Genomic DNA, 26,056 nt, shown 5'->3' on the forward strand with positions numbered 1-26,056 from the left:
GTTGAGGGTGGGTACTCTGGTCGAAGTGGAGAAGGGAACAAAAACAAGGACTAGACATAACTAAGATCCCTTTCCCCAAAGCTCCCTCAGTCTCCTGGGGCGCTAGTGAGGGGCCAATGTCGGTTTCAGAGGAGATTTGCTGAAAGCTTACCTGTTCGAGACTTAAGAAATAGAAAAGTAAAGAGGAAATCCTCAAAAAATCCCCCCTAAGTGTTACTGCCCAAGTCATCAGAACAGAGAAAGAGGTCGGAATAAGAAAGTTCCTCTGGGCTGAAAGGTCCTTTGGAAAACAAACCATCACAGGGTGCCATCAACTCAGCTATGAATGGTCAAAACCCTTCCACCTACAGAAGTGGGAGTGTGGCATGTTGGCTTTCCACGTAAGGGAGGAGCCTCCTACAAACTTTCAGCCCATTTTGGCTTTAGTATATTTTTTTGCTTTCAGAAATTAGCTCAATTGCTCTTGGAAGGTAGAGACGTATAAAAGTTATTGAAGCACCTGAGGTGGCAGAGAAAGACTTTGGTCAGGATGTCTCATCAGTTGAAAAGGTTGGGCCCAGCCAGGCTGCTCTGAAAGACACGTGAAGCCTCACTCAGATGTCTAGATTGTGCACTAAAAATAGCTGACATTAACTGAACGTTTGAGCCAAGCATTATTCTAAGCACTGCACGTGTAATATTTCATTCAGTCCTCCAAGCAACTTTATGAGGTTGGTATTTACTACCATTTTCCCATAAAGAAAATGAGGCAATCAGAGGTTAAGTAACTTCCCAAGGTCATATGGCCAGGATCTGAACTCATATAAAGCCTTACGGTTATTCACTTACAGGGTGAGAAGGGAAAAAAGAGTTGAACATTAAAACCCAAAGATGTCTCCTTCATGAAGAGGTGATGCAGTATTTCTGTTTTCAAGTCTGTAACCTAGTCGGCTGCATAAAGGATACGGCTCAGGACCAACCAAAATGACTAAAGGAACCAAAGGAATGAAGTGACATTGGCGAGGAGGTCCAAAAGACCGTGCTGCCACCTCATCTTGCTCAACAGCCACTAGAGTAGCTGAAGAATTGATATTTGTGTGTGTGTGTGTGTGTGTGTGTGTGTGTGTGTGTACAGAGGACGGGAGGTGTCCTAAGGGAGGAACAAATCATCAGAGGTTGTCATCTGCTAACTTCTAGTCACTTCAATAAGAAGGTGGTTAGTTCCTTTCCAAGTAAGGAGCTAACTGGTGCTAGAATGGGGCAAGCAAGAAGACCATGTAGGAAATTCCTACACAACCACACAAGGATGGTAGGGTCTGGAGCAAGCCTATCTTTGTGGAAGTATTGGGGAGGGGTGGAGAGAGAAAGCGGTTGACAATTTCAGTTACAGACATTGCAACTACAGTTTCTAACATGCTGTTGCATAGCTGCCCACCAGTAGTCACTGGTCAACTCCCACTCCTGACTGGTGCCCTGCCATGGGACATCCTATCACAGACGGAGTGCTTAGAGAAATTACAAAGGGCAACAGTTTGCCCCAGAGAAAAAGTATGCTGAAATGTGAACATTGCAAGTCCCCAACTCCAAGAAGAAGAAGTGTCCACAGGCAGATTTCACTTCTCACTGAGCAAAAGTTTTCTGTGCACAATTCTAGGTAATAAATTGCCAGGCGTTAAGAGTTTCTTCCCGTTCCTGCCCCCATGAAGGAGAGACATCCATCTTGCTGCCTTTGAATCCTGGTCAGGAAAATCCTGGTCAGAGGAGGTGTCAGCCCGTACATGGATTCCAGTTATTCAAGTCTACAGAGATATGGATGGAAGCCTTTGCTTTTGTTCTACAGATCAGTTGCATTTGTTGGTGACGCCCAGCCAAGAGAGAGGAGACAAGAAAACCCAACAACTTCCCAAATAACTAATAAAAGCAGGGAAGTTCAAGGACTATTTAGGATGAACTCGAGAGTCCTGCAGTAGTGGAATGGCCCACTGGGTTCATCAGAATGGTACCCTGGGTAGCAAAGTTGAACGAGAAAGGAACCTATACATCCCAAGTTAACTGGCTCTAAGACTCAGCCTTGCTAAGTGCACTCATCAAGTGACGGCAGAATCCAGTGTGGCCAGCTTCTCTGGGGATATGTGCCTTCCTAAATAAGTAGGAATAAAGTATCTTAACTTCCCAGGACAAATAAAGATCAAAGTCCTCTGGCAACATTTCACAGACTTGGTCCCAGTGTCCACTAAGGTGTAAGTCCTGGGGAGGAAGGTAAAGTGAACCTGAGGCAAGAATATACCTCTCAGAGGCCACTTGGCCAATCTGAAGCCAAAGAATGGGTCGAATTTTCCACCGGTACCCAGGAAAACTTTGTGGGTAAGTGTATCCTGTCATAGGTTCAGGCTCAGTCTGGAATATAATTATTGCATCATCTATCCTTGACGTGTTCCCTTTCAGGGTTACCTTTTTGGGTGCTGTCCATTCTCCCACGCCAGGGTCTACAGAGGATTGCCCTTGATACTTGATAGTTCCTTCAAACACTAGTCCTGATTATCTCCAGAGAACAGGTTCTGTGGTTTAATAAATTTGGGAAATGACACATCCCAAAGCCCCCCTTGTTGAGATTCCTAGGATGCAGCAGTAAGCTAAAGACTCTAAGAAGTCACACCTTAAAGAAATGGGTTTAAATTTGTTGAATCATGTGTTTCGCTGACTCATTAAAGCCCCAGGTTCCCACCCCCCTCTCAATACAACCAACACCCTTTGAACTAGTATCCCATAAAGCACAAGTCAGACTGTTCTAGAACCCTCTGAACCAAGTATGCCTATTTCAAATCACTGAACCTCGAGGTTAAGGTCCAGATGGATGGTGTATTAGTTAGGGGTCTCTAGGGAAACAGAATCAACAAGAGAGATCTATAAATATCAGATTTATAAAAGTGTCTCATGCAACTGTGGGTATGCACGAGTCCAGATTCCTAGGGCAGGCAGCAGACTGGCAACTCCAATGAAGATGTTGGATGAACTCCTCAGGAAACGAACTGGCAACTTCGATGAACTCAGGAAACGGTTCGCTGGTCAGCCAAAGAAGTAGTGAAGGTCCTCTGTCTGTCTCGCTTAAAAGTCTTCAACTGATTGTATTAAATCCAGCTGACCGCATTCTCTCATCGTGGAAGACACGCCCTTCATTGACGTCATCAGTCACAGATGCAGTCAACTGACTGATGATTTAATAAACCAGCCTTCTGGTTTATTAACCAGCCACAAATGTCCTTGCAGTAATGGTTAGGCCAGTGCTTGGCCTGGGCACCACCACCTGGCCAAGTTGACACATGAACATAACCATCACAGATGGGTAAAGACCCGAGGCAGGACAGGTCTCCAGCACAGGCCGTGAGTGAGTCCAAACTGAGCTCCAGGAGAAGCCGCCGGTCCTGTGGAGAATCCTCGTGGACCGTTTGGGGTGCTTTACCTGGCGCTGGCAGAGGAACTCTGAGGGTCAGACCACTGCGGAGCAGGTGAAATGGCTACTGCTACGTCAGGTTCAAGACCATGAGGAGGAGCTGCACTTAGCCTTCTGAGTACAAAGAGCCAATGTCACTGGGCTCCCCATGGTCAGACTGCTGTCCCACTGGGATCCAAGCACCTTCGGATTGGGTCTGCCGGCAGCTTCAGAGATGCTGTCAGGGCTTTGCCGTCAGTGGATTTAGGGCTACAAGGAGCTAGAAACTAAGGGGGTGGCAATGGAACCGGGGTATAGGCCAGCTGGACAAATGTAGAGAGCAGGGGCCAGAGCCAAGAGAAGCAAACAGGTGGCAGGGCAAGAGGGCACCAAGAAAATTGGGGACGTACAGGTCAGGAATGGGGTAGTGGGGTTACCAGCAAGTTCTGTCTGGAGCCCGAGGCTGGCAACTGCACAGGGAGTGGAGACAGACAGGAGTGGAAAGGGGGAGGATGACAGCCACCAGGAGGTTAGAAATAGGATGCTAGGAAGGAGGCTCGATCCCCAGTGCCATTTCGTGTTCCTTCCTCTGCCTACCCGTGGGTCCTCCAACCGTCCTGGCAGAGCTTGCCCCGACTCCAGCAGGGGACAAAGTCAAGGGGGCCTCTGACAAATGCTTGTGGCCAAAGCCCATCACTGCCTCGTGGGTCCATCCTGATCAAGAGGCAAGAGAGTGTAGATGTTTTGGTCAACTATTTTGAAGGCAGTAGGTCTTATTAAAAAAAATAATAAAAAATTCATTTGGCCCAGAAATAACATTTCTTCCATTGTTAGACTGTTGGAAAAATAGAAGGGATTTGCAAGGTTACTTTCATTTATGATTTAAGATGAATGACCAAAAAAAACAAATGTCACTATTCTGCGAAAAAAAGACAATGCAAACAAAAAAAAGGCACTAAGAAAGCACAACAACCTGTACCCTAACATTTCTAAGTGGGAGCTTAGGAACATGCAGAAAGCTTTTGTGTGATTTATCTCTTCTTTGTCGCTTAGGATGTTGGCAGAGTTCGGACAGTTTATGTATCACACCAACATTCAATGGCTAGAGTAGTTAAGTTTTGATGAATTAAAAAACAACTGCACCATTGCCAAATTTGTCATTCAGAATGGCAAAATTGTCCTGTAGTTGAGTAGTTCTCAATTCTGGGTGTACATTACAATCACCCGGGATGCTTATAAAAAATACTAACACTTGAATCTCAGCCTGGGCCAACTAAATCAGAGTGGAGGATGGGGGGAGTAAGGCATCAGCCTGTTTTTTAAAAGCTTGTTCTGGCTTTATTCTTGCAAAACCAACCCTAAAACTTAGTAGCTGAGTTATCTTGGTCACCAGTCCACGATCCGAGTAGGGTTGGCAGGGTTGGCTTGTCTTCTCCACACAACATCAACTGAGAGCTTGACTTGGGTGGATGACTTCGAGGGACTTATTCATGGAGCTGGGAAGATGGTGCTGGCTGTCAGCTCATGCTCAGCTCAGGCTGAACCCCAGGGGCCTCAATTCCTCTCCAAGGGGTTGCTTGGACTTCTGCACAGCACGGTGGCTCAGTTCCAAAAGGGAGTGTTCCTGAGATCTAGGCATAATCTACAAGGCTTCTTCTGATCTAGCTTCAGAAGTCCCAGAAGATGACTTCTGGCACATTCTATCAGTCAAGTAAGTTATGAAAGCCAACTCAGGTGCAAAGGGAGGGGAATTAGATTCCAACTTTCAATGGGAGGAGAAACCAAGCACCTGCTGTCATCTCTACCACAAAGCCACGTGTGTGGAGCCAGCTTTGAGAGACATCGCTGCAGTGGATGTGTATTAGTTTCCCGTGGCTGCTGCAACAAATGACAACAAACTTGGTGGCTTAAAGCAACAGAAATTAAACTCCCACAGTCCTGGAGGCCCAAGTCCGGAATTGGTACCATGAGCTGAAATCAAGGTGTCGGGGACAGTGCTCCTCTCTGGAGGCTGCAGGGAGAATCTGGTCCTCTCTCTTCTGCTGGCTTCTGGCGGCCACCAGCTTTCTTGGGCTGTGGCTGCATCTTCAAATCTCTGCTGGCTCTGTCTTCACGTTGCCTTCTCCTCTGCACGCGTGCATTTCCCAATCACCCTCTGCCTCCCTCTCGTGAGGATGGTGCGTTACATTTAGGGGTCACCCTGATAATGCAGGACAATCGCCTATCGCAAGATCCTTAATGTAGTCAAACCTGCAAAGACCCTTTTTACAAATAAGGTAAATCGACAGGCTGCAGCCATTAGGACCTGATGTGTGTGGGGGCCATTATTCTGCACACCACAGTGTGTGAGCTCCTGAGTCTGACCCCAGGCATGGCTACAGAAACCTGCCTTCTTGTGTCCTCATGAAATCGAGAAGCCATTGGGACCCAAGGCACAAATTGTGTGGGGAGCAAACTACTTAATATACATATGACATTTAGCACAGAAGAGCCATCACCCAGGAAAATGCCACTGACACTGATGGGGAATCTACATTTTCATTTCAATTTTATTCAAATATTTCACCCAATATTCTCTTTTCTCTAAATAATAGCTTTATTGAGACATAGTTCATATTTCCTTTTTGAACCTGGATGAAAAATTTCAATAAAATGAGCTTTAACTTGTCCATGTTTCAGGCAGTTTGGAGATTTTGAAATGTGTCTCATAGAGTTTAAAAGCTCAGAAATGGGGACAGTTGTACAGAATTCCCCTGATATTGCTAAGATAACACAGGGACCCGCCTTATGCAAACCTGTGAAACTGTTGATCCTTTCTCTTCTACAAAACACTTAACATACAACTTTAGCTTAAAAAGTTCTGTTTCTCTTAAAGCCCATTAAAAACTCATCTCCTTCAAGCTCACTGCACCTTAAAATATACGTACAGATGCTAAACACTGAACAATTCAGTGAGGATCACCCTAAAATGATAAGATCTCCGTTTGATTTCATGTTTAATACAAATTTTAAAATACCTAAAGTATATTGTTTTATGTGCAAGAATAATTTATGTAGTGTAGTATAAGGGTGGCAATTACAACTTGAAATCAGAATGGATACACAGAATGGGCATTTCAGTTATAAAAGTCTTAGGCAAGAGAACTTAGCAGTGATGAAGCATCTGCTTGAAATATCATCGTTCGAGCTTCTGCGTGAGCCTGCATTCTCTAGGGGACCAGGTGACTGTGAACGCCCTGATGATTCCCCAATTGGGGGGCCTCCGAATTGCTTTTCAGAAGGTGCTGGAAATCAGATCAGGTCTAGCAAAGAGGGCAGAGGGCCACACCTCTGATGAAGAAACACATGGGACCAAACATGACAGCTAAGACTCTATAACCAGCCAGTCCAGAAGTCACACTCCAGGGTCTCCCCATCAGATTCCTCACGGAGGAACGGAGTCGCTCCGTGGCGCAGGCTGCTTCCACCACAACCCTGACTGTGGCAACTAAAGCGAGATTTTCAAATAGATTCCAACAAGCTCTTCTCCCTCTCACACTCTCTGAGGGTGCAAAGATCAGATTCTGAGGATGCTCCTTTGCAAATAGATGTAAGGAGTTTTTCCCTACTCCCCTTCAACGTCTAAGAATTTCTATTCCTTCCTTCTCCGCTACAGAGAGAATGACCACCCCCACCCTCCCCACATAGAAACTGTCCCTTTTGGGTAAGGTCAGGCAAGGATACTGGTCATTCTGAAGACATCACCACCATCTCTCTAAATCTCCAAAGACAACTCCCGTCCAGAAAAGAAGGCTGAGAAGTAAGACTGATAACACCTCTGCAATTCACAGGCTTCAAGCTTCCCTCTTAAGCCCTTCAGGCTTAAACAGATCCTTCCGTCTGTCCAGTAGTCTGTCTGAGGTGGGGAAGGTTGTACAGCATTACTTCCTGTTATCTGCATTTCTGATAATTCTGTTCAATGCTTTACGCTTGAAGGAGCAAATGCTGAATTTTATTTTATAATAGTAATTTTTAATCCTCACCAAAGTTTACTTAACTGACTTTCTTGACCAACCAGTGCAGCCCCTTCCTTCTACGAGACCCACCATCAGACACCGTCGGCTTGCTGCACACTTTTGGAAACCCACATACCGTACTTCAGTTGCCATAGCTGAGAAGCTACACCCTGAGTCAGCTGTGCTTGTTATGAAACCTGTTTATGCCTATTTTACTTGTTATGGGAACCAGATTATTCAATTAAGAATTATGTAAACTCATTTTAACATGAATGTGCAGACAGTCATTTCCATGCAATCTAAGTCGACTGCACTCCCAAGAGTCTCCTAACTGCATCAAGCCAGGTGTAGACGTCAATCATAAAAGATGGGGAAAAAAATCTTAAAAACCTAGAGAGATCTTATAATTCTGATAGCTTGGAGTTTTAGGTTTTTGAAACTGGGAATGTTAAGCTATTCATTAGAGATGTTCATGCAAGCCTTTATCAAAAGATATTAGAATCGATAAACATGTATACACAGTGAGTCAAAATAAAGTGTTTATGTGTATTTTTTTCTAATTCTCCTCGTTAGCCAACTTTTTTTTTTTTTTTTTAATCTTGTTAAGAGAACTCATCAATACTGATCACAACGGTGTCTGCCAAGAAGGCTGGACTTAACTCCGCCCAAGGAGAAGAAAACGATGGACTCTTCCCAGACGGCACGGCTGGAAGTGTGGATGGCAGCTCAGGCCAGAGTTTAACTGCTGGAGATTCCCTGAACTGCGGTTAGTAAGTGCAGCCGTGTGGGCATCCTGGGCGTTCTTACAGCTCACCCACCCCTGAGCCCCCGAGGCTGGGAAAGGGACGCCGTCCATACCCATCCTTTTTGTAAAACTCCAGCATCATATTGTCTGTGGCAACGCTGAGGGGCCGGCGGGCCTGCTCGGGCTGGCGCCGGTCGGCGGGGTCCATGTCTGGGGAGGGCATGGAGCTGTAGTTGGCGTTGTGGTTCACGTGGATGGGGCTCCCATAGTTCCCCGTTATGTTGAACTCAATTTCTGTGGGGGAGAGAAGTGGGTCTTCGTCAGCCTCGGTCTGTCGCACGCTCTCTGGGCAGGGGAGGGACGGACAGGGAGGGCTTCTCCTGCACGCTACCCCCTGAAGATCTTGTCCCAGGCTGCGACATTAGGAAATCTCGAGACAATTCAACTCATTAATATAATTCATCATTTTCATAGGCCAAAGGAGAAAACGCAGGGAGTTAGCCTTGGAAGGCACTTGATAAAGCCATTTCCATTTGTGATTTTAAAAAAAAGAAAAACTTAGGAAACAGGAACAGAAGGTACTTACTGAAAAAGACAAAATCACTGATAGCAAACCTCCTGCTAAACAGTGGAACACCAGAGCTGTCTTAATAAAATCAGGAAAAACAGCAACGGCCACTGTCACCATTGCTGTTTAACGCTATTTGAGAAGTGCTAGCCAAATAGCACTTGGGATTTCTTGGGATTAGCCATGCAATTAAATAAGAGGTGATATTGTTATTTGTAGATGATGATATTGTCTTTCTGGAAAATTAAAGAAGGTAAGTTAAAAAGGATTAGAAATCCTAAGAGATTTCACTAAGGTCATTGGCTATCAAATAGACGCTTTGAAACACTCATGTTTTCCTCCTTTCCCCGCCACAGTCTGTCTATTGGCAGCAATGCATAGACCCTACACAATCACTGCCTTCAACTCCTGTCTCCTCTATTTCTTTATCTTGCTTTCCTACCTTCACCCAATCTTGGGTCATCAATAGAATGCTTCCGGGACAGGCATTTCGCGGCTCTCACAGTCAAAAACACACGAGGCCAAATAAAGATAATCAAGCTTCTTCAGTGTTACGTCGGCATTAATGGATTCCCTCTGATGTGCAGAGCTACGCTTAGCACCTGATTTTGAACCAAGTACAAAAATAAATCTCACTGCCTTGAACCCCACCTTTACATGCTGAGGGGGAACTGAAAGGACACAGCCTAGAGCAGCAGAAAGAGGACACCCAGGCGACCTGTAAGCCCTGAATAAAAGACCCCACCCTTCTTGGGTCTCAGTCCCCCTCTGCATCTATGAACAAAGGGTCTGGGCTGGAGGATCTGTCTTTTCTCCCTGCACCAGTTACTCCATGCTGCCTGGATCTGAAGGAACCGTGGTGTGGGATGTTAGACCAGTAAACTCCATGGATACGGTTTGTACAGGCTGTGAAATTTGCAGGCTGGAACGTCCCTCAGACAGGGATTAGAAGGTCAGAAGCCTCTTCCATGACTCTACCCACAGCTGAGTGCATTTTTGTGTTTGTGTGTGTAGGGGAAAGGATTAAAAGCAAACAAAACAAAAGTAAGAAAACCAATCGGCCAACCCAAAACCTCTGGGCAGTGGTACCTGGTTTCAAAGGCTCAGAACACACAGCAACACTCTCCCTTTGCCCCCCACCCTGGGTGCTGCCACGTACCCCCAGGGAAGAACCAGTCAGCGTGCTGGATGATGGGCTCGACGATTCCAACGATTTGCAGCGAAACTGTGGTCATCATCTCGGTGATGTTCCTGCAGCACACACAGGAGGAGGGCAGGGGTGAGGGGCTTCAGCTGAGGCCGAGCGAGGGGCAGCTTGGTCCTGGGGCCACGGCACCCAGGAAGGGACTCGGGATGGGAACTGGGCAGACCTGGGGTTGAGAGCAGGAGTCCCTGAAAGGATATAACTCTTCTGAACTGCACTTTCCACAACTACAGAACGGGGCTAACCCCAGTAGCCCTCCTTCCAGATAGTAAACAAGAAGCAGACATGAAATCACGAGGATGAGTCACCTTGCAACACGAGGTGTGATTACTCTAACTGCCAGGCCCACCCTCTTGCCAAGCGGGTGCCCTCCTTGGAGACAGACCTCCATCCCTCTGAATCCTGATGTCAGGAGTGTTCGGGAGGCCTGGAAGAGCTTGCCCTGCTCAGTGTCCCCATAGCCCTGATCCTACATCCTGCTAGCCTACACTGACCCTGATTAACTCAGAGAAGATCTTTCCTCTGGATCTGTCTCTGAGACCATCGAGGAGTCAGAGCTGCCAAAAATTCTGGGCCGTCTCCTGAGGCCGGGAAATGAGCAAGCCAAGATGGAACAATGACTTGCAGACTCAACGAGGCTGGTGATTCTCTGGAGCCCCCACCATCCTGCCCGTCCCCCACACCCCCAGCCCCCCTCCTCACCATACTCACCCTTCCGCTTGCGGCCACAGCAGGTTGGGTCCTAACACAATGGCCATGTTACTGGGAGTCATCTTGTTTATATCCTGGTATTCTGACAGCTTGGATAAAAATTTGATCAAGTATCTAAAAGGGAATTAGAAGGAAAGGTTTAACTAGGGCTCGGCAGCAGCCACGGCCCCCCAGGACCGGGTGGAAACATCTCTCTTACTGACAGCTCGGCTTGTTCATCCTGCAACATAATGAAGATGCACTGTGTGTCAGGAAAGGGAAATGCTCTATTCTCTTCCCAGAGACACAGAGTCTCAGAGCTCCCTCGGCTGCAGGCAACACCTGCTTCAACTAACAACTGGACAGAAAAAGTCTCCATCTCTCCCTTTCACTCAGTATATAATTATCTCAAGTTCCTTCCTCTTTTCAAAACTGTGTCACCTGCCACCCTCCCTGTGCAGAGGTGATGAAACAGTGTCCAGGTGTCACTGGTGTGACATCTGCATGCTATGGGCGGGGTCCCCTGGGCTCACCCTCGGGGATTTCTGGAGGGAGCCAATGAAGAAAAAGTCACTCCTAGGTATATGCCCAAGAAAGATACATTTGCACAAAATCGTGCACACAAATGTCCAGAGCAGCTGTAGTCACAATCACCAAAGGATGGAAACAACCCAAATCCCACCAGCGGATGAACGGATAAGCAAAATCTGGTATATCCATACAGTGGAATATTATTCAGCCATAAACAAAAATGAAGTATTGATACAGGCTGCAACACGGGTGAACATGAAGGTGATTATGCTGAGAGAAAGAAGCCAGACACACAGGCCACACATTCTACCATTCCATTTATATGAAACAGCCCGAATCGGCAAATCCACGGAGACAGATGACAAACCAGTGGCTGCCAGGAGTTAGGGGAGAGGGGAATGGGCAGTGGCCGCTAACAGGCACAGGATTTCTTTCTGGGGTGATGAAAATGTGCTGAAACTAGATAGAAGCGATAGTTGCATGACTCTGCTAATACACTACAAACCACTAAATTGTACGCTTTAAAGGGCCAACTTTATGGCGAGTGTATTTTATCTCAATGAAACTATTATTCAGAATATAAAGAACCAACAAAGAAGCTATGCACAAAATGGACACAAGAAAGATAGCTCTGGCAAAACACGCTGAAAATCCGCCAGCCTCTGATCAGAGGCCCCAGCACCCAGGGCTCCTGCTTTCACCAGAACACTCGGCCACAAAAGGCTGAGTCCTCACCCCACGTTGCTTGGGCTGGCCAGTGGCCTCTGAGAGCAGTCGGCAACACACGAGTCACACCCACCTGATTCCTACTCTTGGGATTTTGTTTTGTTTTGTAATTTTACCGCGGCAACATATATAAACAGAATTTCCTATTTCCATTTTTAAGGGTACAATTCAGTGGTAATAATTACATTTACAATGTTGTGCTACCATCACCATCATCCATCACCAAGACTTTTTCTTGACCCCACACAGAAACTCTGTACCCTTTAAGCAAGAGCTCTACATTCCCTCTTCCCCCTGGCCCCTGGGAACCTCTAATCTACTTTCCTTCTCTATGAGCTTGCTTATTCTAGATATTTCTTATTAGGGGAATCATACAATCTTTGTCCTTTGTGTCTGGCTTCTTTCGCTCAGCATAATGTATTCAAGGTTCATCCATGCTGTAGCTTGCTCTTGGGATTTTTATGAGGAAAACAGAAATAATCAGGCAGATGGTAGCAGGAGCTGAAGCTGAAAATCTGTATTGAGAGAAGCACTGAGGAGAAGTGGCAGGGCCAGGAGGGGTGCTGGCAAGACAGAGCGCTGAGGAAGCAGAAAGTGGGAAGAATTCAGAAGCAGGGCAGAGAAAAAATCTACAGAATCGTGGGAAGTAAAATCCCAGGTGGCAGCAAGAAAAGTGCGAAGCAGGCAGGTGGAAAACAGCCGGGTCTAGCGAATGCTGGAACGCTGGAGAACATTCCCCGCAGCTCCTGCTTCCAGCAGGTCAGCTCAAGGACAGCTCTGCCTTCTGCGGCTCTGGGAACACCCATCTTTACAGTAAATCCCCAATCTCTTAAAATAGCGTGAATATTAATCGTGGCTCCTGACAAATCAAAAAAAGCTAACAAAACTAGCCCGTGACCAGTTAGGTGGCCTCAAAAGTCTTCCAGTCTGTGTCCTGATCTGAAGACACACATATTCATCCGTACCTGTGTCTATGATTAAAAAGACACTACACACATCAACAGTGCTTCAGACACCATAAAATGGCGTGGATGCTAGTTAGGAGGACTTTCAGCCAAGAAACCGTAAGTCTGGGGCTTAAAAAATCCTGGCCGGGGGTCTCCAGGGTCCGCTTACCGGATGTTGTTGTAATTGGCCTTGGGCAATTTTTCACACGCGTTCCACAGAGCCTGGAGTCTCTTGTCTTGCTCCTGGATACTGGGAAATGAGCAGGGAAAGCCTTAGTTGAGCACGAATCAGCGAGGTGGCACGGGAGGCCATATCAACTGGTCACAGGAACAGTTTAGCACAAGGAGACAACCATCGATTTGGACACTACTGCCCAGCTTTGATTATCAGCATCTTTGGTTATTATTGCTTCCCCCCACCATGCTGTCCCATCCACATGGCATGAGTCCCAGGGGAGCATACGCCAAGGTAGCAGACGAGGGCAGGAGGGCAGAGAGGTGGCCTCCAGGAGGTAGAGGCCACGGGCTCGGCACAGGAACCAGGTCCAACCCTGCCTCTGCTCCACGGCAACAGCCCGTTTTCCCATTACATGGGCATTATTTAATGCCTAGTAAATTCCTCAGCATAGATCTAGCACATAATAGATGCTCAATAAACAACACCGTTTGAATAAGTAAATGATGGAAACTCAATATAGTCACAAGAAAATCTGACCTGTCAAGATGTAACTCAGGGACGACAGTTTCCACAAACCAAAGAATTCTCCACTCTGCAAAAAGATTCGCTCTTGGCGTGTCTTTATTTACAAGTCCTCTTAGACTTTCAAAACAATGTACTTACAGGGCTACATTTTTATGTACCTTTCATGAAAATCTCCACCAAGGGCTTTGTGGTTAGGAAGACCCTATGCTCAAGAAGCTTGTCCAGAAAACAGAAAGGTAAGTGCAGGAGGGTAAGGCTGCAGCCCCAACCCCTCAACCTGTGCAGGGGAGGGCATCGCCACTGGCTGCAGGCTGGGAACACGGGGGTCTCGTCCTTTCCCCTCAGTTCAGCCTGCAGGAGGGGGAAGGCATTCTCCAAAAGACACCTGCACCAGCAACAAAAGTGAACACCAAGCATTCCATTTAGAAGGGGAAAGCGAACAGATCACAGCCCTGATCCGAGTAAAGGGTGGCCAGGGAGGGTGTGATGTAGGGAGGCCGTGAAGACTGGTGTTACAGAGCGAACCGAGCCATCATCGTGTGCCAATTATTTAGCCTCTACAAGCCTCCCTTTTCTCATCTGTAAAATGGAGCTAATAACGGCACATCCCTCACAGACTTGCCGAGAGCGCCCAGCAGAGCATCTGGTTCACTAAAAGCTCCCAGGAAAAGCGAGCCACCACCGCCGCTGCGACCATTATCGCGGGGACTGTCCGTGCCCTCTCCACGGCCATGAGCCGCTGTATCTCCCACGGCACCAAGCCCCACTGCCCTTTCCACTCCCCAAGTCCTGTTTCAGGTGGAAGGGCCGAGGCTATCAAACCTCTAATTCAATAAAACTCAACACATACGTACTGGTTGCCTCCTGTGCATCAGGCTGGGAGCGGTAAATAATCAGAGGTCGCTGCTCTTGGGGAGCTCACGATCGAGTCAGACAGATGGACACACGAACAGGGGAGTGATGGCCAGTCCTATGCACCTGGTTATTTACTCAAACACTAACCCAGGCATTGCTGTGAAGGTATGTGGTAGGGGTAGGCACAGCTACGATCAGGTGACACAGGTATATATGGATGTGCGTACATTCGTGCACGTATGTGTGTGTGTATATATATAGATCCTATTGGTTCTGTTCCTCTGGAGAACCCTGATACAGGGGTGATCAATTTTATGCAGAGAATCATAAAAAGGGATGAGCTGGATCATGCATCTTGCTGCTTTACATCAGGCTACCAGGGAAAGCTTCTCTGAGGAGGGCACGCTTAGGATGGAGCTCAAGTCACCAGAAGGGGCCACCAGGCAAACATCTCGGGGAACAGCCAGAGCGAGGGCATCAGACATCCATACTCAGGAAGGTTGGAGCCTCTGTCCTTCTGGCACATTCCTTCAGGAAGCTCTCGGCCTCTAGGCTATTTTGGACTCCTATTCTGCACCACCCTAGCCTGAAGGCACTTAAATTCTCTGGCTTGCAAAGCGTGTCCCCTGAGCTCCAGGCTATCTGTGCCATTCTGGCAATCCCTGGCTTTACCACTCGCTGTTTCCCCAGCTCTGCTTCCGGCCCCTGGATGTCCCACCGCACAGCAGAGCTGTCTGTCCTGTGAAGTCTGACAGGACAGTCCCTGCTCGGGACCTGCTGCCTTCTGGGGAGACCCAGCTTCATCAAAGGCCAGTGGTTATCAACCCGACAGGCTTGGGAGCTTTGAATAAAAGAGGCCAGACCAACCCCAGACCAACCCCGGAGGAAAAGAAAAGCCCAGACACCGGTACCTTTTAAAAGCTTCCCAGGAGACGCTGATGCACACAGAGGGCTGGAAACCACTGCTCTCAGCAAAATTATTTTCTTTAGACCATGTGTCCCTAACAGCAGGCACCATCACTCCTGGGGGCCCTCAGACACCACAAGCATATGCTCTGGTGGCAGAAATAATGTCTTGTTTTCCTTTGGTTCAAAGAAACCAGAGGCATCTGGGCCCTTCCTGTTTCCTAACAGAGCCACAGCTTTGCAAACGAGCTGGGAGCCAGAGCCTCTCTGCAAGGCTCTCCCCTTCCCCAGTCATCAAGGCCACTTAACACTCAATTGGTAAATGGAGAGCGTCTAGCAAAGGAAATATTCTCACATGACTTCATTCCCGAGACCACAGACTTGTTCTGCAGAGGCATAAAGCGCCACAGTTAGGAGCACAGGCTCTGGGACGGACGCCCTCGAGTCAAACGCTGTTGTGCCATTTATTAGCTGGGCGACCTCTGGCAAGTGACTTACCTGCTCCGTGACTCGAAGTCCTCATCTCTAAAATGGGGACGATAGCCCGACCCAGTTCACAGATTTGTCGGGAGAATTAAATGAGTTAGAAATATATGATGAGCTTAGAATGATGCCCAAGTCTCTAATACATACTCAATAAATGGTGTCAATGATCAGTATCATTAATATCATCACTGAACGCAAACACTCTCCACAATGATTTAGAAATACCATATATTCAACCAGCCACTTAAAAAGCGTATGTCTATTCTACTGTGGAAAAAAACAACGGCTGGAGCTGCCTTTCTTTAACTCTGCTCACAGGGGGGAGTGTCATTCATCTTACTGGTTAGCAGGTTTCTCTCCCAGGCCCCGTTCTTAAGGACGTAGATAAGCCAGATCGGATATGCACTGGAGCCTCCTCTGACAGGGCAAGTGGCTGCTCTGTAGCCTAAACCCTATGGCTGCAAATCTCTGTAAGTCACTTCCTCCCCGCACGGCGGCTGAGGTGGCTCACCTTCCAGTCCTGCTCTCATAAAACACCTTTCTCCCTCCTTACCTCTTCTGCCTAGATCACGTCAACCCTCCTCTCCCTCCCGCTCGCTGTCTGGGGCCAATTCCCCGACCCAGTGTTGTCTGCTCCCTCACAACCCGTGTCCATTTCCTCAGTAAAAACGGCTTCCTCCAAATGTGGGCATGCACTTACGGTGGCCCTTACCTGCAGCCACCGAGCCTGACCACGTGCACAAATGAGGAAAGGCCTTTCAGAAAGGAAGACCCACCTCAGAACCACCGCGGAGGCCTCGTCCTCCATTGTGCGGACCCAGCGCCAGGCCTCGGCCTGCCTCCAGCTGACATCCTCTCCCCACAGGCCCATCTCCCCTGCCCACGTGTCACGTCTCTATGTTCGTTATTCATTAGTGTTGTGACAATATTCCTACACATGACAGAGAAGGGTGAAGAACCCAGTGGCTACTTCCTGGTGCTGCTCATCTCCTCAGAAGGAGCCACAGACACCAGCCTGCGTGAGCTGTTCCAGAGCCTTTTTTTAGCACATTTACACATACAGGGAGCAACTCACAAAACGATGCAGTATTGTTCAGAGTGTGTGGAGTGTTTTATTTTTCTTTTTACGGAAGTGGGAAATGCTGTGTGTCCTGGTAGACTTGCTTTATTTCATTCAACAGTAAACCTTCCTATCTTTCCATGCTAGCACAGAGAGCTCTACCTACTCTTTAACTGAACAGTGTTGACAAGGCACAGTTTACTTAGCCACCCCTCTCCTCTGCTCCCAAAGAAACCTTATTCAGTAACTTCTAGGCTTCTGCTATTCCAAAGAATGCCTCACTCAGCATCCTTGGACACCTGTACAGGCATTTACACATGATAGATAACCAGAAATGGAGCAGCTGGATCATAGATTACATACTTTCATAATTCCAATATGTACAGTCGATTCTCATTATTTGTTGTAATTATGCTCTACAAAGTCATCATGAACCTGAATCAGTGAACACTGAACAACGCCCCCAGGGGATATACAGGGTTAAGCATAGGTTCCCACAAGCCTCTGGTCACAATATTTTCATCAGCTGATCAATAAAAGCACCGTATTTAATGCATATTATTGTTCATTTACCTTGAGCTCACGGCCAACAGCGCTATAACTCATGCCTGAATGAAGCTTATCAAGCACACATTTTCTCCATAGAGCACATTGCAGCCTCTTACACTTAGGAAAGCTAGACAGCTCTTCAGCACTACACTCGGGGGCCATTTCAGACAGTGAAATCAGCAATAGAAAGAACAAAAGTGAAAAGACTTGACACTAATATAATGCAAAAAGGACACTGGTTTATAATACGAGGGCTCAACCAAGAAGGCAGAATGTTGTCTTGTTCTACCGCAGCTGGCAACTCAAAATTTTTGCCGTTTGTGCATGTCTGCAAATGACTGTGAAAGTGCTGCGAGTACTGATTACACATCAATCGGTTACACATCAATTTTAGTGAGCGAGCAGTCACAAATACGGAATCCACCCATCGAGAGGATCGACTATACTTGCAAATAAACTCCAAACCCACGAGACATTCCAAAACTTGGTACACTCACTTGGAAGCCTGAATCCACTCGTCATAGAGTTCAAAGGTCAGGAGAGGTTCTGGCAATTCTCGGAGGTAAGACTTCAGAGCTCCTGGGCAGAGATCAAGTATTGGCCATGAGCAGTTAGGATGTGGTAGAGACAAGTCCCCAGCAGCCAGCGTTGCCCATGGGGTTACATCTGGGGAGAGCTCCCTGACCACATGACAAGATCACGTGGGCTTTCCCACACGGGCTTTCCCACACGGGCTTTCCCACACAAGCAGTGGGACCGGGGATGACACTCGTATCAGCAAACCCGCCCTCACATTTCTCACCATCACCTCATCTCTCGGCACCTTCCTGAGGCCCGAAACAGAGCCCCACGTGGACACATCAGAAGCATGTTCGGAAGCCACTGGCTCAGGGGTCCCTGACAGGTAGCTCCACCCCTTCCCCGTGAGCCTTGATGGCACAGGCAGGCCCTGCTAAGAGGCTGGGAGCACCCACCTGCGACAGCGTGGGGGTCGGCCGAGTACTCCTGTACGTCCACCACACAGCAGTCCAGAGCGGCTTTCAGCTTCTTCAGCTTGGAGGCAGAGGGGGCCACCCGGAAGAGTCCCTGCCGCAGGACAGAAGGGTCAGCGGACAGCCCTGCAACTCAAAGGGGCAAAAGCCAAGCCAACAGAAGTCTCTCCACTCCTCGCCTCCTAAACTGCTGGATGCATCTCTGCCCACCACCATTAGTCAACATGGAAGCTGCCTGCTCTCTGAACATCTGCCCATCAGAAGCTGCAGCTTGGGTGCAGGAACTAGGCTGCACCCACTGTTGGGTGCCCACGGCTGAGCACAGGCCGTGGCGCCTCCCCCTGGCACAGCAAGCGTCTGCTGGAAAAATGTAACCTGGACACCTGGAACTCTTGTTCTTGTATATTTAAACTATATTCCGGAGAAGAATTTGGCTGAGGCCTGGAATCGGAATCTAGCAAGTAGGACGTGAAAACATCGGCAGCGCATGTGTGCATGTGCATTTGCGGGGTTGGGGAGGGGCTCAGGTCATGTTGGAACCAAATAAAGTCTGTGCCCTCAGGGGAAGGGCAGAGTGAGGAAGTGATGCCTCTGGTGGCCCCTCCAAGTTCAAAGGTCACTTTACAATCACTGTTGCCTCTTCCAAGTGGGCTACTCCACCTTGAAGAATAGAAGGGAGCAATGAAAGAAGGAGAGGAGGAGGACTGGGGCAGAAGGAAAAGGAGATGAAAGCATATTGGAATCTCAGAGGATCTTCCAAGTCACAGGTAAGTGAGAAATGCCTTGAAGACCTGCTGGTTGCTGTTTCACCCTCTTAACTCCTGGCATTCTGTGAAGCTGGCAAAAGGCGCCTTACTCCTTAAGCCTTTTATGGCCATTGAGACTTAGAAGAAAATGTTCCTAGTCTGAACCCTGCATTTCTGGTCTGCTAAGGTTACTAACTTCCTTCTCAGTGTAGTGTATGGCAGATAAGGAGATGTGTCCACAGCTCTCTGGCATACATGTGAGGAAGATACACAAACACGTTTGGACGAGTGCATCAGTAAAGCTGCTGCGGCAAAGAGAGATGCTATAGAGCACATTATGGGAGGGGTTTGGATCTTCACAAAACTGTGTCACCGCTGTGGAAGAAGAAACAACAGTACTTAGTGGTGGACGAGTCAGAAAGCTATCAAACATAAGGCTGTAGGTGGCATAACTGAGAAGACTATAGAAACCAGGAGGAGGGCAGGGGGAATGCGGAGTTAATGCATAATTGGTATAAGGGTTCTGTTTGGGGAGATGGGAAAGTTCTAGAAGTGGATGGTGGTGAGGGGACCGCAACAGTGTGAATGTGATTAATCCCACTGAATGGTATGCTTGGGGGTGGCTGAGATGGGAACGTTTATGTTATACATATGTTCCCACCATTTAAAAAAAAAAAAAGGGCAACTAAAGAGACAGTGACAATTAAATGCAATACGTGACCTTGATCAGGATCTCAAAATGGAGGAGAAAAGGCTCAAAAGGACATTATTGGGGCATATGAAAAAATTGGAATATAGACTGTCAGCTTTACACCAATGTTAAATTTCTTGAACTCAATAACTGCACTTAAGGTATGACATAAGTGAATATCCCTGTTCTTAGTAAACATATGTGGCCTTATTAAATGTTCAAGGAGCATGATGTACACAACCTACAGTCAAATGTTCAGAAAATAGACTGATGAGGTGGATTGCTAGCTGATTGGAGAGATAGACAGGGGACTGATAAATGGATAGATAGAATGATAGGACAATTATGGCACAATTTTTTTTTATACTGATGGATCAGGGTGTCTGGGGAGATGAGGGATGCTGGAGTGCCCTGTATGAGATCTGTGTTATTTTTGCAATTGTCCTGTAAGTCTGAACTTCTTTCAAAATAAAAAGCTTAAAGAAAAAAAAAAGAAATCTGGGAGAAGAAGGTGGCTGATAAGAGAGCTGGCGAGTTCAGTTTCAGGGGTGCTGGAGGCAAGTTTACAGGGAAACGCTGAAGATGCAGCAGAAGATGTGGGAGTGGAGCCCCAGGATGGGCGAGGCTCTAGGAGTGGATGTTCCCACCCCAGGAAAGACCCCAAGGAGGGCAGGGCAGAGCAGGGCAGGGGTGGGCGAACACAGGATCCCGACCCTACTGATAAAGCCCGAGAGGCAAGAGGGGAACCCGGCAGCCGAGGCGGGCGTGAGCCCCCAGGAGGGCTGGTTAGGGGTCACAGGCAGCACCGGGCGGGGGCTGGGCCCAGGCATCTGACCAGGGGGCCTGGGGATCCCCGAGGGCAGCGTTAGCCCAGAAGTGACACAGCAGGGACTAAGTGGTGGTAAGGAAGCAGGAGTAGCAAATGCTGAGTTACTTTACTTTTTAAGAAACTGGGTGGCATAAAGATAAAACCTCAGACCTAGGGAAGGAATATGAGGTTGTGGTAGATTGTTCTAGGCTAGGGGAGAGCTGAGCACAGTCACCGCTAAAGGAAAAGAGCCGATGAGAAGTGGAGGTAGATGCCAGTGAGCAAGGAAGAGCTGGTGAGAGGCAGAATGATCCGGAAAGGGCAGACACGAGGAGTCCGGGGACCACATGGGAAAACTAGATGGTCTGTTCTTCAAAACCAGTTTACATGATGAGGTATTGGATGGTATCAATAAACTACTGTTATTTTATTGCACCTAAAAAGGTTACATTAAAAAAATTACTTTTTTAGATGCATTCTGAAGTATTTACTGATGAAATAATGATGTCTATGATCTGCTTTAAAATTATCCAAGGCAGGGGTGGGGGTCAGGAAATGGGGGTAGAGATGAACCAAGATGGACCACAAACTGGTTAATGAAGCTCATTATCTTTTCTTCATGTTTAAAATTGTCCCTTTTTTAAAATCAATGACGGGAAAGAACAAGACCAGGTCACCCCCTTCCAAAAGCCCTCTCAGTGACTGGAAAACCTCATCTCTAAACTGAAAACGTGCATGAAAATGCCTGGCACATAAAAAATGGTCGAAAACCATGTATTTCCATTCCCTTTGCATATCTAACATCTAGAAAAGGGCCTGGAATAGGGAAGGCAGTGAGCAGATATTTGAAAACTCATTGGCCTCCCTCTCGTCTATGGTCCTTATGGTTTGCCCCAATTATATGGAACAGAAGATTTATAGTATTTTGGATTAATGGGGTTTATTTTATAGATGCTAGACTCATCTCCCCAGTAAGTATATAAGCCCCCATCTCATAATCTTCTATATTTTGCTCAATAATAAATGCACAGCAGGCCCTAAATAAATATGAATGGACTGATCAGGTCAAAGGAAGATGAAGTAAAGATTCTAAAGTAACCTATATAAAACACCAAAGATGAGGTCTGTCTCCCAGGAACTGATCTACGCAGCAATAAATACATAACTGTCAATCTGTCGTAGATCTTTTTACAATGTGGCTCTTAAAAATTACTTCCTAATGTCTTTATCTATTTTCAGGATACCTATTAAAAGAGTTATGATCAAAACTGTTAAGAGCTCTATTTTTAAAATTAAGGAATTTATTATGAAAAAAAAAAGAAATTAAGAAAAGAAAAGCTAGCATGTCCGAATCATGTTAAATATGAAGAAAGAAGGGCTGGAAGGGACGGTAAGTTCCTCAAAGCAGTTTCCTGGAAAAGTGGAGGCTCGCGGGTGAGCATGGCCCCGTCTGTGGGAGCTGGAGCACATCTACCCCGTCTGGACGGGCTGGTGTGGCCGGGCCGTACCCACCTCCTCCTGCATTCCACACTCGAGCAGCATAGTCACGCAGGCCTCGATGGGGAAGGCGATCTCCCGGCCGCTGATGGTGAGATGCTCCTCCAGGGGCTTCCCGAAGGAAGGTTTCTCCACCCAGGCTTCTGCCAGGGGGGAACGAGAGAGGGGCCGGTCAGCAGTGAGCAACAGCCACCCATGCACAAATCTCCCCATCCCCTTGCCAACCAGAGTGTGTCAAGACTAACTCAGAGATGGAGGCACAGGTGGGCATCCGTGTTTGCTTTTTTTTTATGACAGGGAGGGGAGGGCAGGGCGGACGACCCGCCAGCTGCTCCCAAGGCTGCGGGGCTGAACGTCACACGGCACGTCCACACACGTGCGTGCACCCTCGCACGCCCAGAGGAGCTGGCCTGTGAGTCTGCATCGCTGCACTGTGCCCGACTCGAGTCATCGGCTTATGGGGGTCTAGGGACTCATCTGAATATGACCCTTTTGGGCAGCGCATGCAGGGGGACAAAAGGAGGGTCCGTTTCCTCTGGGAAGGCGGCAGGCTCACCACCCCTCAAGTGGCCAACGCAGGGCTGCACTTACCCTGTTGTGCTTTTATCTGCGGCAACACAGCCTGCAGGAGCGTCAAGGACTTCCTGTGGTATTCAGCTTGCACTTCTATTAGCTAGGAAAATGCAAGGACAGAAACGTGACCCTTTGCTGCAGTGCCCCGCGGGATGCTGGGCATGAAGGGGTCACCCCTTCCAATGCTCAAGATGATGGGTGAGGCTCCGCGATAACCTCTGCAACAATGGAGTCGCCACAGGTACAGATCTGGGAGGCAGCAGGACCAGGAGGTTGTGGGGGAATCACCCCAGAGCCGGACCCCGGCACAGAGAGCTTGCACTGGCTGCCCCCCAACCTTACCCCGCACCCCCTCCTCAAAGCGAAAGGTAAAAGAGAGGTGTAACAATCAGAGAACACATATGAAGATGATATTTAGAAACCCATTTGCTTACAAGATGTAGTGAAATGCCAAACGCCCGTATACAGCTTGGCTTCTACAAAGTTAGTTTAATAACACAGAACAGATCAGAAAATGTTGGGCTTGAGCCTCGAGCCTCTTCAAGTACCTCGGGAGGTAAAATTGCTCAGGCTAGAGAGACGGAGCCCAAAGAAGAAACTCCTTGAAAGAGCTCTACTTTGACCATCCCATTAACAGAAAAGCTGCTGAAATGTCCAGAGGAGCAGATAAAAAGCTGTCAGTGAGCACTTCATTTATGATCTGACCACCCCTCTGCACCAAACTGGGCATGAGTGGAGCGAGGGAGGGACTCACTCTATTTGAATGCTTGATGTGAAGGGAAGAAACTAGTATCATCAAGCAGGACTAGAGTGAGACAAATATGGAAATATTTTACAAATCAGAATCTTTAAATAAATGATACACAAGTGACAGATGGTCTAAGAAAGCTTGGAGTGTCAAAGATATCATTAGTTTTCGAACCATAAAATTAAATATTACCTTCATAAATAAAATCTGTGGAATACATTTGAAAACATAATACTATCTTAGAATGAACTTTCCAAACTGAAAGTCATGCATGCCAGCTTTTCTTCCAGGTAGAAGGCATTCCTCTGAACTTGTGGACCACTCATGAAAATTTTGAAGGATTTCTAACAGACCACAAGTATTCTTACATACCCGTCAAAGCATTTTAAGCTCGTCAGGATCTCTTCTCTGTTTTCCCTCCTTTACCCTCTCGTATTAGCATTCCATGGCTCTCCCGATCACAAAGAACTTCTACGTTTCTATATTTCTATTCCCAATTTTAGAAGCAGGTGCACTTAACTGTTTCTTTAATTTGCATTTTTTTCTCTCAAACTGTGAACCCCAAGTTAAACCATGGACTATAGTTAATAGCACAATTACAAAAATGTGCTTTCATCAATTGTAACAGACAGAGCACACCAACGCAAGGTGTTAGTGAGAAGGTGGGGTATGGGAATCCTGTATTTTATGCATGATTAATCTGTAAACCCACAACTTCTCCAAAAAATGAATTTTTTTTTTTTAAGTTTCTTTTGACTCCCCTAGCTTGCACCCAAGTAAATGGCCAGTGCCCTATTAGTTGGACCAGATTTTTCAACTGTGGGTGACTCAGCCCTCAAGTCCGTTGCCCTGATGAGAGGCAAGCCATTGGCCACGTCGTTCACCTCCTTTTCCCCATCTTTGGCAAAAAAGCCAAATTAAAACCAAGTATGTACTTGGGTAGGTGGGGGGTGATTATCTTCCTAAGCTGATTCTCTAATTCCCTGACACCATAAGACCGTGGTTTCTCCAGTGAGGCCCTATGGACATTGGGGTTGGAAAATTCTCTGTTGCGGGGGGTTCTGTCCTGCGCACTGCAAGGTGTTTAGCAGCTCCCCAGGCTCTCACCCGCTAGATGCCAGTAACACTTCCCCAGCGTGACAACCAAAAACGTCTCCAGAGACTGCCAAGCGTCCCCTGGGCGAGGGGGCAAAATCATGTCCCAGTGAGAACCAGTGACGTAGATCAGCAAGTTGCAATGAGCCTCAGAGATGGGGTGTTATTCTTAGGTGTCTGGAGAAATCCATGCAAGGAGAAATGGAAGTCAGGATGCATTTCGGTCAAGGGTCCCGGCCTTGCCCGATTGTGCTCAACCAAGGGACCCCCCCTCCTGCCTGCACTAGGACACGTGCAAACAAACCGTGGGCAGCCCCACCTTCCTGAACCCTTACCATTTGAAAGTAGTTTGCATAGTCGATTTCTTTGGCCACAAAACTGTACATGTCAGCTGAGAGCTGGTCCTGTGAGAGGCAAAATACACAAGCAAGGTAAAACGTAAAACGAGAGAGAGCAGCTAAGCTAGACACACACGACGTATTACAAATTTCTCCCAAGGGCACTTCTATGCTTCCCAGCTACCACTCTAGAGAATGAGTAAGTGTGAAAAGCACCAATGCCAGCAGTTTCCCCAGGGATGTGAACATGTGGGCCACATCTAGAGTTAGGAGAGCCGGTGTCGGGGAATGAGGTGCAAATGTTTTAGAAATCATACATCTCTACCGCGTGTGCCACTATTCTAAAGCAACCTCCACGTTATCAACTGTGTTGCCTGCTCTCCTGTCCCTATGTTTTTTTCTCTTTGATCATCCTACTGCTTCACACCCCTTCCTTTCCATTATGGATTGGCTGGGCGCCAGCATATGGAATGTGATGGAAATGCACCAGTTTGGGGGAGGAGGGGAAAAGCAGGTGGGCTGAGAAAGGATAGCTGACTCAGAACTTGGCAAACTCTGGACTCCTCCAACATCACACACAAACCGAACAGTGCTAAGGGTCTTTTGCAATTCAGCTCACTATGGGATCACGGGGCAGTGGCTTCAGGCCGTGTCTGGAATGTCTTCCCAGAAGAGAACAGTTTTCAGTTCCACAGAAACACCTGCAATGTTACAATGCACTTTGAGCAGGACACAGACCCCATCACTAACTGTACTCCTGAGCATGTCACTTCTCTGAACTCATGTGCTCACCTACACAAGGGGAAGCAGGGGGTAAAGTGATCTCAAAGGTTCCTCCCCGCTGAGTGCTCCTAAACAGGAGATGCTTAGAAGAGATGCTTAGTTGAGGAGAGAGCAGCCCACATGCTCCGGTTGAACAGCACAAGAAAGTGGACCTAGATGTTTGTGATGGTTAATTTCACACATCAACTTGATGGGTCCTGGTGTCTAGATGTTTGGTCAAGCAAGCACTAGCCTGATTGTTTCTATAAGGGTATTTCACAGATTTACATCATTAGTCAGTCGACTGCATCTACAGCTGATTGTATCTACAATTAACAAAGGAGACTGCCTACACCAATGAGGGGTCTCTTCATTCAATCAGTCGGAGGCCTTAAAGGGAGAACGGAGGATTCAGCAGTCAGAAAGAAGAAT

The 26,056-nt window shown here is 47.4% G+C and overlaps 1 protein-coding gene across 6 annotated transcripts in view; it reads right to left on the reverse strand.

The window, feature by feature from the left end:
* Nucleotides 1-26,056, reverse strand: part of ARHGAP44 (Rho GTPase activating protein 44) — a 202,475-nt gene that overhangs the window by 19,373 nt on the left and 157,046 nt on the right. For all 6 annotated transcript variants that reach the window (XM_037808251.1, XM_037808250.1, XM_037808245.1 and 3 more), the window contains 9 exons: nt 24,860-24,928; nt 22,700-22,781; nt 22,124-22,251; nt 18,349-18,460; nt 17,872-17,953; nt 12,985-13,065; nt 10,633-10,746; nt 9,877-9,968; nt 8,263-8,443 (listed from right to left, as the gene is read on the reverse strand). In XM_037808251.1, coding sequence (XP_037664179.1) covers nt 8,263-8,443; nt 9,877-9,968; nt 10,633-10,746; nt 12,985-13,065; nt 17,872-17,953; nt 18,349-18,460; nt 22,124-22,251; nt 22,700-22,781; nt 24,860-24,928 — 941 coding nt within the window. The remainder of the gene's footprint in view (nt 1-8,262; nt 8,444-9,876; nt 9,969-10,632; nt 10,747-12,984; nt 13,066-17,871; nt 17,954-18,348; nt 18,461-22,123; nt 22,252-22,699; nt 22,782-24,859; nt 24,929-26,056) is intronic.

This window comes from Choloepus didactylus, chromosome 18 (assembly GCF_015220235.1).
Source record: "Choloepus didactylus isolate mChoDid1 chromosome 18, mChoDid1.pri, whole genome shotgun sequence".
Classification (NCBI taxonomy): domain Eukaryota; kingdom Metazoa; phylum Chordata; class Mammalia; order Pilosa; family Megalonychidae; genus Choloepus; species Choloepus didactylus.